The sequence below is a fragment of the Camelina sativa genome, chromosome 17 (genome assembly GCF_000633955.1).
Source record: "Camelina sativa cultivar DH55 chromosome 17, Cs, whole genome shotgun sequence".
NCBI lineage: Eukaryota > Viridiplantae > Streptophyta > Magnoliopsida > Brassicales > Brassicaceae > Camelina > Camelina sativa.
The window spans coordinates 20,792,031-20,805,945 of record NC_025701.1 but is presented as its reverse complement, the minus strand read 5'-3'; the positions used below and the strand labels follow the sequence as shown (position 1 = coordinate 20,805,945).

The 13,915-nt window shown below is 43.0% G+C and overlaps 1 protein-coding gene, 1 long non-coding RNA gene and 1 pseudogene across 2 annotated transcripts; all 3 read right to left on the bottom strand.

The window, feature by feature from the left end:
* Positions 877-1,258, bottom strand: LOC109130126. Its single transcript, XR_002036245.1, has 2 exons — positions 1,215-1,258; positions 877-1,124 (listed from the first exon to the last, which is right to left on the bottom strand). It is a non-coding gene; the product is annotated as an uncharacterized LOC109130126 (long non-coding RNA).
* LOC104757760 lies at positions 1,376-3,359 on the bottom strand (annotated as a pseudogene).
* LOC104759674 (putative F-box protein At1g30925) lies at positions 3,705-10,197 on the bottom strand. The gene is made up of 3 exons (XM_010482578.1): positions 9,881-10,197; positions 9,491-9,610; positions 3,705-4,071 (listed from the first exon to the last, which is right to left on the bottom strand). Exons 1-3 carry the CDS (start codon positions 10,195-10,197, stop codon positions 3,705-3,707), a joined length of 804 nt encoding a protein of 267 aa, XP_010480880.1.

Here is a 13,915-nt window from a genome sequence, read left to right as displayed (position 1 = left end):
CCTCCTCAAGGCCTTCCTTGTTTATTGATTTTTAAGTCTTAATCCTGCTGTTTGATTGTTGTTTGATTCGTTCTTGTGTTGCTCTGTTTTTCTTGCATTGCTTTGTTTCACGGATTTATCCAGCTCGACCCTGCACTCGATCTGCACTCGATCGAGTGCCTGCTCGAGTTTATCCCCAGAACTCTTGTTTATGATTAGTAGTTGTCCTGTCTTATCTCTAGTCTCATTCTATTTGCATTCCTGTTGCATTTGCTTATTTTCCTGTTCATTATTGTCTTGCATTAGTTCATTAGCATAGTTTCTATTTATGTTCTAGCTTCATTGTAGTGATAATCATTTTGTTCCATTTATATTCAGCATCTAGTTCTAGTAGTTTTACTTTCTACTCATTACATTTCATTAATAGGATTGTTAGTGACAAACATCCTTTGCATATTTGGCTTAACTTAGGCTCATATACACATCCTGATTGTTCACAACCCTCAGATTGGATTGACACCTCTTGTACTATAATTGCATAAGGGAAATTGAAACACCCTGCCATTCATTCATTTCATATCTCACCATTGCATACATCCATCAATCCATACCACTAACAAAGTGTGTTTCAGAGAGGCTTCGCGTCCGGCGTGCCCTCAGTTGCTGTTGTGATCTAATTTCATCGACGTTGTTTTATACCTTGTTAAAATTAAACATGGTAATATGGTATTGTTGTTTCACACTGTCATGCTCATTACCCATTAGAGATAGTGTTCGAGATTTTCATGAAAAATAACATAATCAATTAATCATCACCACCCTTAACTTTGTAACGTCACCAATAATCTTTGCAAGAGCATGAACCACCTTTGAACCGATGAAATCGAACTCGATCCCTAACAATGATCTCTCTGTTATAAATCTTTGAAATATGTTTGAAAACAACGTGACAGTCCCCACAAATTCTCAGGTTCTTTATAACTCTCACCGGACACTCCTCTTCCGCACCATCCATCATCATCAGTCCGTAGGCCACCGCCAATTTCTCGCTGTGATAGCACAAAGCGTTCTCTTTCTCTTCCTCTCCAATGTCGTGCAACACGAGTCCCGTCTGGGCCACGTAACCATCCTCCCTTATCTTCAACCTGACCTCATCAACCAAAACCCAAGAAGTTAAATAAATCCAAAAGCATTAGAGTTTTGCCAATCTCAGCTGTATATATTGTATTCTATACCTGATCTCGTCGATCTTCTCATAAATCTCTCTCCACTGTCCATGANTCATTCATTTCATATCTCACCATTGCATACATCCATCAATCCATACCACTAACAAAGTGTGTTTCAGAGAGGCTTCGCGTCCGGCGTGCCCTCAGTTGCTGTTGTGATCTAATTTCATCGACGTTGTTTTATACCTTGTTAAAATTAAACATGGTAATATGGTATTGTTGTTTCACACTGTCATGCTCATTACCCATTAGAGATAGTGTTCGAGATTTTCATGAAAAATAACATAATCAATTAATCATCACCACCCTTAACTTTGTAACGTCACCAATAATCTTTGCAAGAGCATGAACCACCTTTGAACCGATGAAATCGAACTCGATCCCTAACAATGATCTCTCTGTTATAAATCTTTGAAATATGTTTGAAAACAACGTGACAGTCCCCACAAATTCTCAGGTTCTTTATAACTCTCACCGGACACTCCTCTTCCGCACCATCCATCATCATCAGTCCGTAGGCCACCGCCAATTTCTCGCTGTGATAGCACAAAGCGTTCTCTTTCTCTTCCTCTCCAATGTCGTGCAACACGAGTCCCGTCTGGGCCACGTAACCATCCTCCCTTATCTTCAACCTGACCTCATCAACCAAAACCCAAGAAGTTAAATAAATCCAAAAGCATTAGAGTTTTGCCAATCTCAGCTGTATATATTGTATTCTATACCTGATCTCGTCGATCTTCTCATAAATCTCTCTCCACTGTCCATGAATCTTGTCACCATTGTAGAATTTATGAATCGTTCCTTTGGCTTCTATGTAGCTAAGACCGGGAATTTTCTTCACTTGTTTGGTCTCCATATCATCTCTCACTAGTCCTACGTCCTTCCACCGTCCCTGCGCTGCATAAACGTTCGATAGCAACACAAAATCCCCGTCGTTGTTAACACCCATTTCATTCACTTTCCTAGAAGCTATCTCAGCCATTTCCACATTATTGTGAATCTCCGAAGCTCCAAGGAGGCTCTGCCACAAAACAGGATCCGGAACCATCGACATCGAACATATGATGTCGTGTGCTTCTCTCAGTTTTCCTGCTCGGCCTAACAGATCAACCACACAACCGTAATGCTTCATGTTAGGCTCGACTCCGTTACGAGCCATGTTGTTGAACACTGATGTCCCATACTCCACTAATCCTGCGTGTCTGCAAGCGGTTAAAGCAGCTAAGTATGAGACATCATCAGGCTTGATACCATTAACTTCCAATTTCTCGAAAATCTCTAGCGCTCTGTGCGCTTCTCCATGTACTGCAAACCCCATGATCATAGTGTTCCATGTAACAACGCTCTTCTTACCCGTGATCTGATCAAACACTTGGAAAGCTTTATCAACAAACCCGCATTTGGAATACATATCAATAGCCGCGTTGCTAACAATCACGTTATGATCCAAGTTTGCATCTTTAAAGTAACCATAGATCTTTTCACCTTCCTTAACAGCACCCAAGTGAGAACAAGCTCCCAAAGCAGCAACAACAGTTATTTCATTTCTTCTGATTCCTTCTATTTCCATTCGTTTATACAACTCCAACGCCTCACTCGCTCTATTCCCCGACGATAACCCCGAGATCAACGCATTCCACGAGGCGATGTCTCTCACAGACATTTCGTCGAACAACTTGTGCGCACTAACCAAATCTCCATTTTTAGAGTAAGCATCAAGCAACGTAGTACCGAGACGCGCGTCATCGGAAAACCCAAGACGACTAATCTGACTATGAAGCTGAACCGTAGCGGAAGAACAAAGCGCACGCGCACAAGCTTTAAGAGTGAAAGAACAAGTCAAAGCGTCGACTCTACACATAGCCGACGTTTGCCGCAACATTGAACGAAACCATGAAAACGCGAGTGACGGCTGAGGACTAGAGGCGAATCCGCGGATGACGGCGTTCCAGTCGTTGGTTAAAGGTTTAGGGCTGTGACGGAAGATTTTTACGGCGAATGAAAGGTCTCCGAGACGCAGCGTTCGAGAAGACGAGAACGCAGGAAGGAAGATTGAAAATGGCCGGCGGTGAGGAAATGAGATTGGAGTTGTTTGATTTGAGAGAAGGTGACGCATCTCTGTATCATCGTCTCCATGTAAACACGAGCCATTCCATTCCACGATTCACCAAATTAACTTGGTACAAGGGATTTAATTGACCCGGTTTTGTTTTTTTTTTCATACCGAAACAAATTTAAACCGAAATTAAAACCAAACCAATGAAATAGCTAAGCCAAATAAAGTGAGAAACAAAATAGCTAAAAGACTCTGTGTTTGTAATATAAAGAAGAGCAACAACTCCAGGCTCCAGCTATGACTTTGAATATAAAAACTGAACCATTAAGAAGTTTTTAGATTACATGACGTTTACATGGAGGAGAGCTTTTATGTGATTTGGGGAGCAAAGGCAACAAATTTGTTGGAGGCATGAGCAACGGTCCTCACTTGATGCATGATCATGTTGCAGCATATGGTGTCTTCTTCGTAATATCAAAGTTAAGATCCTCTACATGGTCTACAAAGACGTAAACTTCATGATAATCGTCAGACCATTCTACACCGTCTTGTCTAGTAATACCTTGGATTTCAACACTTCGGAGGATGTTCCTTTCCGGATTAAAATAGAAAACATAAAACGGTGCAGATGCATTATCCTTCACCAAAACAATTTCACCTGAAGCATTCGCCCCAACGACGGAAATATACTGGTCATCCTTAACGACTTTATCCTCATCATCAGTCCTTAAAGTGTAGACATATGCAGAGAATTCCCGTTTCTCGATATCCTCTAGAACCCACATATCTAACTCAAGGGGAAATCCACTATGACAGGAATATGCCTTCAGTATCTTACTTTATGATGTAACGGATACATTAAAATGTAATCCGGTTTATGCTTTGGTTATCTTCTTTTGGTACCGGTTTGTGGTCCAAAGAATAGTATGTAAGGCAATGTTTGCCATTTCGAGAAACCTAATTAATGAGTATCATCTTTATTTCCCTATCTCTCTCTCTTCCTCATTTATCTCTTGCGGCGCTTAAGCTTGCTCACATCACTCGGAATCAGTCCTTTAAGGTGATCCTTCTCTCTCTTTGATCATCTTTCAGTTCTGTTTTCTCTGTTTTTAGTCTCTTGGTGAAGATCTAGAATAGTTTTTAGCTCGCTGATTTATTTACTGTTACATTGGTATCAGAGCTCTCGCTCCTTGGATCGACAAAAACCATGGCCGACGCTACTCGTTTCCAAACTCTGAGCAAACAAATCGACGACCAGAAACAGACAACCGACGATATCAAGGGTCAAAAAGCAGATCTGGTCAAATCGCAGACTGAGCTGGTCAAATCTCAGGCCAACCTTGAATCCATGGTGAAGAAGCTAGTGTTACAGAACACGGGCCAGTCAAGCGGAACCACTGATTCCCCGACGACGGTATCTGGTGAGGTAACCGCCGCATCTCAGCAACCGCGACCTCCAGACCCCCCAGATCTGTTGAACGAGTGCCACGCGTCCTCCGGGAAGCGACCTATGAGGACTGACCGTCTTCCAACCCACCCAATGGCACCAAACGGTTTATCCACGCGCCTGACCAAGGTAGGTTTCCCGATTTTTGATGGTACGTCGTTGAGAGACTGGGTATACCGTTGCGAGCAGTTCTTTAGCCTCGACCACACTCCCGCCAAGGGGAAAGTCCAGTTAGCTTCCATTTACATAGAGGGGAAAGCAACTCAGTGGCTCCACAACTATCTGAACAATTGTTTTGGTGTTTTCCTTTCGTGGTCAGAGTTTATCATGGCTTTGTCTAAACGGTTCGCAGAGGCCAACAACGACCCTCTGTCCGCTCTGGTGAGTATAAAGCAAGCTGGTGATTTGGTGGAAGACTTCCTAGAGAAGTTTGAAGATGCTCTAACCAAGCTATCTCTGCCGGACCAACACGCCTTAAGCATTTTCCTGACCAACCTCAACCCTCAACTTGCGTTACATGTCCGCCAGTTTGAGGTAACTGAAGTAGCTGAAGCCGCGCGATTAGCCAAACTTCATGAGGCTTATCTATCCCTCAACCAACAAAAACAACCTCGAGCTCCCTTCAGTCCCTTCCCCAAATCAAACACTTCACCCCACTACAGGAACCCAAACACAACCCCATTACTCCCGACACCCGAAAGCAACATATCCAAATATCCATCTACCAAGCCAAACACTTTCACCAAACCCCCCGAGAAAATCCCAAGGAAGTATTCATATCAAGAAATGCAAGAACGCCGAACCAAAGGGCTCTGTATGTTCTATGATGAGCCCTACTCTCCCGGTCATCACTTAAAGCATAAGAGGTCTCAGATATTTATGGTGGAAGTTGAGGAAGACGAATGCCCCGAGGGAGAAGAGATAATCACCAACCATTATGATGATCAGGCGGAAGAGATAACTGAAACTGGACCGGTGATCTCTGTGAATGCATTGAATGGAACCTCTGATTTCACCTGCATGATCATGACTGCATACTACGGTAAGCGAAAGCTTCATGTGTTGATCGATCCCGGTAGTACACACAGTTTTCTCAGTGTAGTTGTGGCTAACGAGATAGGCAGTCTCCTGGAACCCATTAAGCCAATACGCGTGATTGGAGCTTTCAGTGGCTCGATCATTTCCAAACACAAGTGTTCGGGTTTTTCATGTAGGATGCAAGGGTATGCGTTTGTCACAGAGGTGAGATCGATACCGTTGGATAGTTATGACCTGGTCCTCGGGGTGCAATGGTTGGTGACCCTGGGTCCAATATTATGGGATTTCTTGAATTTGCGCATGGAGTTCAAGTTAGGAGGCGTTAAGCATGTGTTGCGGGGAACAAAGGTTGTTTGCAAGGAAGTTAAAGGTGATAATTTGGACAAAATCATGCAAGAACCATCGCAGATAGCCCTCTTGCAAGTTCAGTTGCTCTCAGACTCACCTGATCAACCTTCTCTACAATCGGAAGCCCTTCTCTCACACATCGCCACACATCAGTCAGAAATGTCAGATGACCCTTCCCTGCAATACCTACTAGCATCTTTCCATGATATCTTCGAGGAACCCTCCGGTTTGCCACCATTTCGTGAAGGGTACGATCACAAGATCCCTCTGATCGCAGATGCAAACCCGGTGAGTCTCAGACCTTACCGCTATTCAACCCTCCAGAAAGATGTCATTGATAGGATGGTGAAGGACATGATTTCCCAAGGGATCATACAGAGTAGCACTAGTCCCTACGCTTCACCTATTGTGTTGGTCAAGAAGAAGGACGGCTCGTGGCGCCTCTGTGTGGATTACCGTGGTCTCAACAAGCAAACCATCAAAGATAAGTACCCTATTCCTTTGTTGGAAGATCTGTTGGATGAACTAGGTGGTGCTAAGTACTTCTCTAAGCTGGATTTGCGGACTGGTTTCCACCAAATCAGAATGTCACCCGAGGATGTATACAAAACAGTGTTCAAAACTCATGCGGGGCACTATGAATACTTAGTGATGCCTTTCGGCCTTACTAATGCTCCATGCATGTTCCAAGGGTTAATGAACCATGCCTTCCAAGAGATTGCCAGGAAGTTCTTACTGGTGTTCTTCGATGACATATTGGTGTACAGTGCCACATGAGAGCTGCATCTATACCATCTCCAACAGGTGTTCATTATATTGCGAGGCCAACAGCTCTTCCTGAAACCCTCAAAATGCACGTTCGGGGCCACCACCATCGAGTACTTGGGTCACTTTATCTCTGAAGAAGGTGTAAGCACCGACCCGGGTAAGATCAAGGCAATAGAGCAGTGGCCAACACCGTTGAACCAGAAGCAGTTGAGGAGCTTCCTGGGTTTGGTTTACTACTATAGAAGGTTCATCAAAGGATATGGGGTTATTGCAAGGGCTCTTACCAACTTACTTAAGAAAGATGGGTTCCTTTTGAATGCAGAAGCGGATCAGGCCTTCCAAAACCTGAAAAAGGCACTATCTACATCCCCGGTTTTGGTACTACCTAACTTCGACAAAACATTCGTAGTTGAGACCGACGCTTCTAATGTGGGCATTGGGGCAGTGCTAATGCAAGACCATCATCCTATCTGTTTCATCAGCCGAACTTTGGGACCAAGACACCAATCATTATCGGTTTATGAAAAGGAGTTGCTTGCAATGGTCCATCCAGTTCAGGTTTGGAACGCTTACCTCGCACATCGACCCTTCATCATCATAACAGATCAAAAGAGCCTCAAATTCCTTATGGATCAAAAGGTAACCACACCCTTTCAACATATGTGATTGTCTAAACTAATGGGGTACACTTTTGAGATACAGTATAAAGCAGGCAAAGAAAACCATGCTGCGGACGCTTTATCACGGGTAACTGGCTCACAACTTCTACAAATCACCTTGTCCCAAGCTCACGAGGGCTTCTTTGACTCGTTGAAACTTCTGTGGGAAACTGATGATCATTTGCGTAAGCTTATATCTGAGATCAAAGCCAAACCGGCCTCGCATCCAAACTATACCTTCACCAACGGTGAGTTAAGACGCAAGAGTAAGCTGGTAGTTGGGAATGACGCGGCAGTTAAAACCAAGATCCTCCAGTGGTTGCATGATTTGGCTATAGGTGGACACTCAGGTAGAGATGCGACTTTACACCGCGTCAAATCCCTATTCTTCTGGCCCAAAATGAGTCTCGAGGTCCAGAACTACGTCCGCAACTGCAGTATCTGCCAGCGAAACAAGTACGACATGGCTGCTAAGCCCGGACTGCTGAATCCATTACCCATTCCTAATGGTGTTTGGGAATCAATTAGTTTGGATGTCATTGAAGGTCTACCACCTTCATCCGGTAAACACTGCATCCTGGTGGTTATCGACAGGTTGAGTAAAAACGCACACTTCCTGCCTCTGCCACACCCCTATACGGCCTTGGATGTTGCACAGGTATACCTTGACCAAGTTTTCAAGCTTCACGGTATGCCTAAGGATGTCACCAATGACAGAGACCCCACGTTTTTGAGTGAGATTTGGAGAGAGATGTTCAGGGTTCATGGAACTGATCTTCAGTTTTCAACGTCTTACCATCCCCAAACCGATGGTCAGACAAAAATAACCAACAAAACACTGGAGACGTACCTTCGCTGTATGGTGTCAGAAGCCCCACAAACTTGGAGCAAATGGCTTCCTCTTGCAGAATGGTGGTATAACACTACCTATCATACTGCCATCCAGTCAACCCCCTTATGAGATCGTGTACGGGCAACCTCCTCCACTTCACCTACCATATCTCCCTGGTGAGAGCTCATCCGTTGTGGTTGATCGCAGTTTGCAAAAACGGGAAGAAGTGATTAATATGCTCAAGTTCCACCTGCTCAGAGCTTAGAACAGGATGAAGCAAGCAGCAGACTCTCACAGGTCTGAAAGGGAGTTTAAGATAGGAGACTTCGTCTATCTAAAACTGCAACCATATCGCCAGAACTCCCTTAAGTCAAAGAACGTCCCTCATAAGCTGTCCCCAAGGTTCTACGGCCCTTTTCAGATCGTGGACAGAGTAGGTTCAGTTGCGTATAAGTTAAAGCTCCCTCAGCAATTGGCTATTCACGATGTCTTCCATGTAAGCCAGTTGAAACTTTGCCCAAATCCTCCCTCGGACTCTCCATTGTTACCCCAATATCTGTTGGACATCGGCAACGCTAAAGAACCAGAGGCCATTTTGGATAAGAATGTGATCAAGTATCGCAACAAAGCCACCACAAAGGTTCTGGTTCACTGGAAAGGCTCAACACCTGCAGCAGCTACTTGGGAGTTCTACCAAGACTTCATCAACAAATATCCCACCTTTGATCCTTGAGGACAAGGATGTTCTGAAGAGGAGAGTATTGTGACAGGAATATGCCTTCAGTATTTTACTTTATGATGTAACAGATACATTAAAATGTAATCCGGTTTATGCTTTGGTTATCTTCTTTTGGTACCGGTTTGTGGTCCAAAGAATAGTATGTAAGGCAATGTTTGCCATTTCGAGAAACCTAATTAATGAGTATCATCTTTATTTCCCTATATCTCTCTCTCTTCCTCATTTATCTCTTGCGGCGCTTAAGCTTGCTCACATCACTCGGAATCAGTCCTTTAAGGTGATCCTTCTCTCTCTTTGATCATCTTTCAGTTTTGTTTTCTCTGTTCTTAGTCTCTTGGTGAAGACCTAGAATAGTTTTTAGCTCGCTGATTTATTTACTGTTACATCCACCATACTGATCATGACTATGATCATACTTCATATTAATCAAACCTAGCTTACCCTTATAGTTTATCAATGTAGTAGTCGCATTCATATCGCAGGTGCCTGGATTTAAAAACTCAACCTTCTCAGACCTAACATCAAAACAACATAAAAATGTATACCCATAATCCCCGATGTAACATAAGTAATACAAAACTCCATCGATGCATATCCCATTACCCCTAAATCCACTATAAGGATGTGAGGGACATTATGTCGTCCTCCATCTCAGTTCTTCAGTTCCTAATGTCAGGATATAACGACCATTAACCAAAACATTGAATTGTTTGGCAATTGGATCGAACCCTAAAAAGCCACCTCCCCCTCTGTATGTTGTTCTCGGTTCAGGTAAGATCGCATACTGTCCCGTGCTAGGGTTACATATCGCATGCATTTCATTCATATCATATGTATCATGATTATACTCCTTTGAGATACGTATGCTAGGGAAATAGAGCAAACCAGAGGCATATCTACAACTCTCGTAGTAAATTAAGTCAAAAGACATCTTCATATGAAAATCAGCTGTGACAACAAGAGAGGACGGATTCTGAGGCTGAGGCGCCGAAAACAAAAACCACTCTCCGTCTTGTTTGACCCCAATTAAGAGACGTGGATGAGCCAACGACCTAGTCAAGAACAAGTCGGTAAATATGGCTCGCAAAGCAAGGATCCCCATAGCTTCGACACGCATAGCGAAACCTCGCGATTGATTTCGCAGGCAATCTCGAGAGTATATCAGAAATCATATCAATAAAGATGGAATCTGAGTTTTCTCCTCTATTCATGATCGTGTCGTGTGTTTGCTTATGGAGTTTGGGGTCGCAGGCTCTTCTCCCAAAGAAATTAAATAAAGGATTTAGTTAATTCGGTTTGGCCAAAAGAAAAACCCTAGTAAACATAATTCTGTTTGACCACAACAATAAACATAAATAAATTTTCATGCATGTGTAGATTATTTACTTTTTAAAAATTCTGTAAGAATATACGAATGTCAGTTATGTTTGTAAGTTGTTAAATAATTTTTGGATTAAATGTGGTTTTTGGTTTTCAGATTTTGCAAAACCATGAAAAAAGGGAGAAAAATCAAATATCCATCGCCATTCATATCCAGAATATTACGTTTGAAAATTTGATGAAAACCATATATAAAACCCCAAAAACCAATTTTTCATTGAAAATCGAAAAATTTTATATACTTTTTAGGGAATATATTTTATATACAATCATGAATGGGTAAAACTGATTATTTTCAAAATTAAACCCAAAACTAAAAACATTCAATGCTAATTAAGGCTATTTGATATCTCACGAATGGCTCGATTGCTTACGTTTTTTTCGTTTTGGCTACATGGCATGTCTAAGGTGCAAAAATACGTACTTTGCATCATTATCATGCACCCATCGTCCGCTCTTGTTGCGTTCTTGTTCATAAAACTAAACTAAACTAAAAAAAAAAACTACTAAACTAACTAAAAATTATTGCGGACATCGATGCTCTTGTTCTACTACGTACATCAATGTCGTTTTTACATGACCAGGCACCCTCGGATTTTGGTTTCTTCATGGGTGAATGCGCGAGTCATGTCTTTGGGTTCGGTCTTGCTTCTCTATTTTATATCATACCCACTTCAATAGGAGGACATGGACAACAACACGAAGCTAGAAAGAACAAAATACCAAAGCCAAGAGTGATAGATCTAACATGAAATCTGTAAATGAGAAGTATAACATCCAAAAGCAAAATAGCTTAGACTCTCTATTATATATATTAAGAAGACAACTTCAGCCCAAAATAGAGAGATTTTAGCTGATATTGAGAGCTATCAAGTTTTGACACCTATAATTAATTAATCATCTTCTAAAAAACTCAGAACATAATATTAATTTTCTCTCTCAAAAGTACCACGATCTTGTTGCAGGTGAGCAAGGGAACCTCACTTGATANGCCCAAATCTTCATGAAATCTTCTGCTTAGGTCTTCATATCCAATAATGGTCCCCCCCCTAGTCCGATGTGCGATGGCTTGCTTGAGCCCGTCGGATCCGACTACGCGTCTTCAGGTCCGTCTTGCGGGAAGGATAGAAGATTTCGGGAGTTTTGTTGCCTTCCGGAGGGTTCCGGGATGAATAGTGTGTTGCGCACGTTTATCGAGGTNTTGTCTAAGACCTTGGATTTCAACATATTGGAGAGTGTTCCTTTCGGGAGTAAAATAGAAAATACAAAACGATTCACATGCATTATCATATTTGGCTATAACAATCTCACCTGAAGCCGTCGCCCCAACAACCCTAATATGATCGTCATCCTTAACAACTTTATTCTCAGTCCTCAAAGTGTAGGCATATTTAGACCGTTCTCGTTTCTCAGTATCCTCTAGTACCCACATATGTAACGTAAGGGGAAATCCACAACCATATTCACCCCTCAAGTCAAAATCAATCACACCTAATTTACCCTTATAGTTTATCAATTTAGTAGACCAACCATAAAAGCATTGACGAGCTTGAAGCTGCTTAAATTTCTCTGATCTGACATCAAAGCAAACTATAAAACAGTCACTTAAATCAACTCCCTTACCAACGTACTATAAAACCCCATTGATGCATATCCCATTACCTCTAGGTTGATGATAATGAATATATGAGGGAGAGTGGATCGTCCTCCACTGTTGATGTATGAAATCGACAATATAAATATATGAATCAAGTGGGACGAATCGGATCTGGTCCTTTTATTTAACTTAAGAATCTTAGTCAAGGGTTTTACAGAAAATGACAATTTGAGAGCTAAAATGCCTAATACGAAAATTAAAGCCTTTTCTCTCTCTAATTGCCCAAAATTTTGGATCTCTTTTCCTGACAATGACGTCAGGTATTTATAGTGGGACCTTGACCTAGGGTTTCTTCTGTCTCCTGGTAAAATGACGATTTTGCCCCTGCGGCCTGTTGGGCTAAATCCAAAACTTTAGGCCCAAATCTTCATGAAATCTTCTGCTTAGGTCTTCATATCCAATAATGGTCCCCCCCCTAGTCCGATGTGCGATGGCTTGCTTGAGCCCGTCGGATCCGACTACGCGTCTTCAGGTCCGTCTTGCGGGAAGGATAGAAGATTTCGGGAGTTTTGTTGCCTTCCGGAGGGTTCCGGGATGAATAGTGTGTTGCGCACGTTTATCGAGGTATCCGGGAGATTCCGGGATGAACAGTGCGTCGGGCACGTTTTTCGAGGTATCCGGGAGATTCCGGGATGAACAGTGCATCGGGCACGTTTCTCGAGGTCCGTTGGGCTTTAAACAGGAGCTTTGAGTATTCTGCACGTTTCCCGAGGCGCGGGAAGTAGAGACAACTTAGAAACTAGGGTTTTCTCGGTCAACGTGCTGGTCCCCCCATATATATATGTCTTTGACCTAGTCTTTACTCATTAATCTTCTTCTCTCCAAAAAGGTATACTTCTTTCCTCCTTCCCTTATCTCTCTTTCTTATATATTTTTTTTTTGGTTTGTAAGACCATGAGGCCGCCGCCGTGTGGGACTCAGTTCCCGGCCGCTGTCNTGCATATCCCATTACCTCTAGGTTGATGATAATGAATATATGAGGGAGAGTGGATCGTCCTCCACTGTTGATGTATGAAATCGACAATATAAATATATGAATCAAGTGGGACGAATCGGATCTGGTCCTTTTATTTAACTTAAGAATCTTAGTCAAGGGTTTTACAGAAAATGACAATTTGAGAGCTAAAATGCCTAATACGAAAATTAAAGCCTTTTCTCTCTCTAATTGCCCAAAATTTTGGATCTCTTTTCCTGACNCCCCCGCCGATAGCACCGCCGCCGTGGTTTCTTCGCCGGCTTTGGTCTTTGCCACTGTGGGAGGTCACTTGTCTCACCGCCGACTTGTCATGCCATGTCTCTGCTGCTCGCCCTACCATCTCTGCGGCCACCTTCTCACCGTCGGACTGGACCGTTAGGCGTCCTGGACGATGCGCCGCCTGCCGCTGAACTTGTCGTCCAGCCGTGTTTCTGCCGTTCTCTCTCTCCACCACCGCCGTGGCTACCTTCTCGCCGTTGGACTGGACCGCTAGGCGTNAATTAAAGCCTTTTCTCTCTCTAATTGCCCAAAATTTTGGATCTCTTTTCCTGACAATGACGTCAGGTATTTATAGTGGGACCTTGACCTAGGGTTTCTTCTGTCTCCTGGTAAAATGACGATTTTGCCCCTGCGGCCTGTTGGGCTAAATCCAAAACTTTAGGCCCAAATCTTCATGAAATCTTCTGCTTAGGTCTTCATATCCAATAATGGTCCCCCCCCTAGTCCGATGTGCGATGGCTTGCTTGAGCCCGTCGGATCCGACTACGCGTCTTCAGGTCCGTCTTGCGGGAAGGATAGAAGATTTCG

Bases quoted from the DNA above. Each gene is read 5' to 3' on its own strand.
- LOC104759674 (XM_010482578.1), bottom strand. From the start codon at position 10,197: ATGGGGATCCTTGCTTTGCGAGCCATATTTACCGACTTGTTCTTGACT. The intron at 9,611-9,880 runs GTATGCGATCTT...TTTTGATGTTAG, and splicing joins TGTAACCCTAGCACGGGACA to GTCTGAGAAGGTTGAGTTTT. The intron at 4,072-9,490 runs GTATGGTGGATG...TTCCTGTCATAG, and splicing joins TATGATCATAGTCATGATCA to TGGATTTCCCCTTGAGTTAG.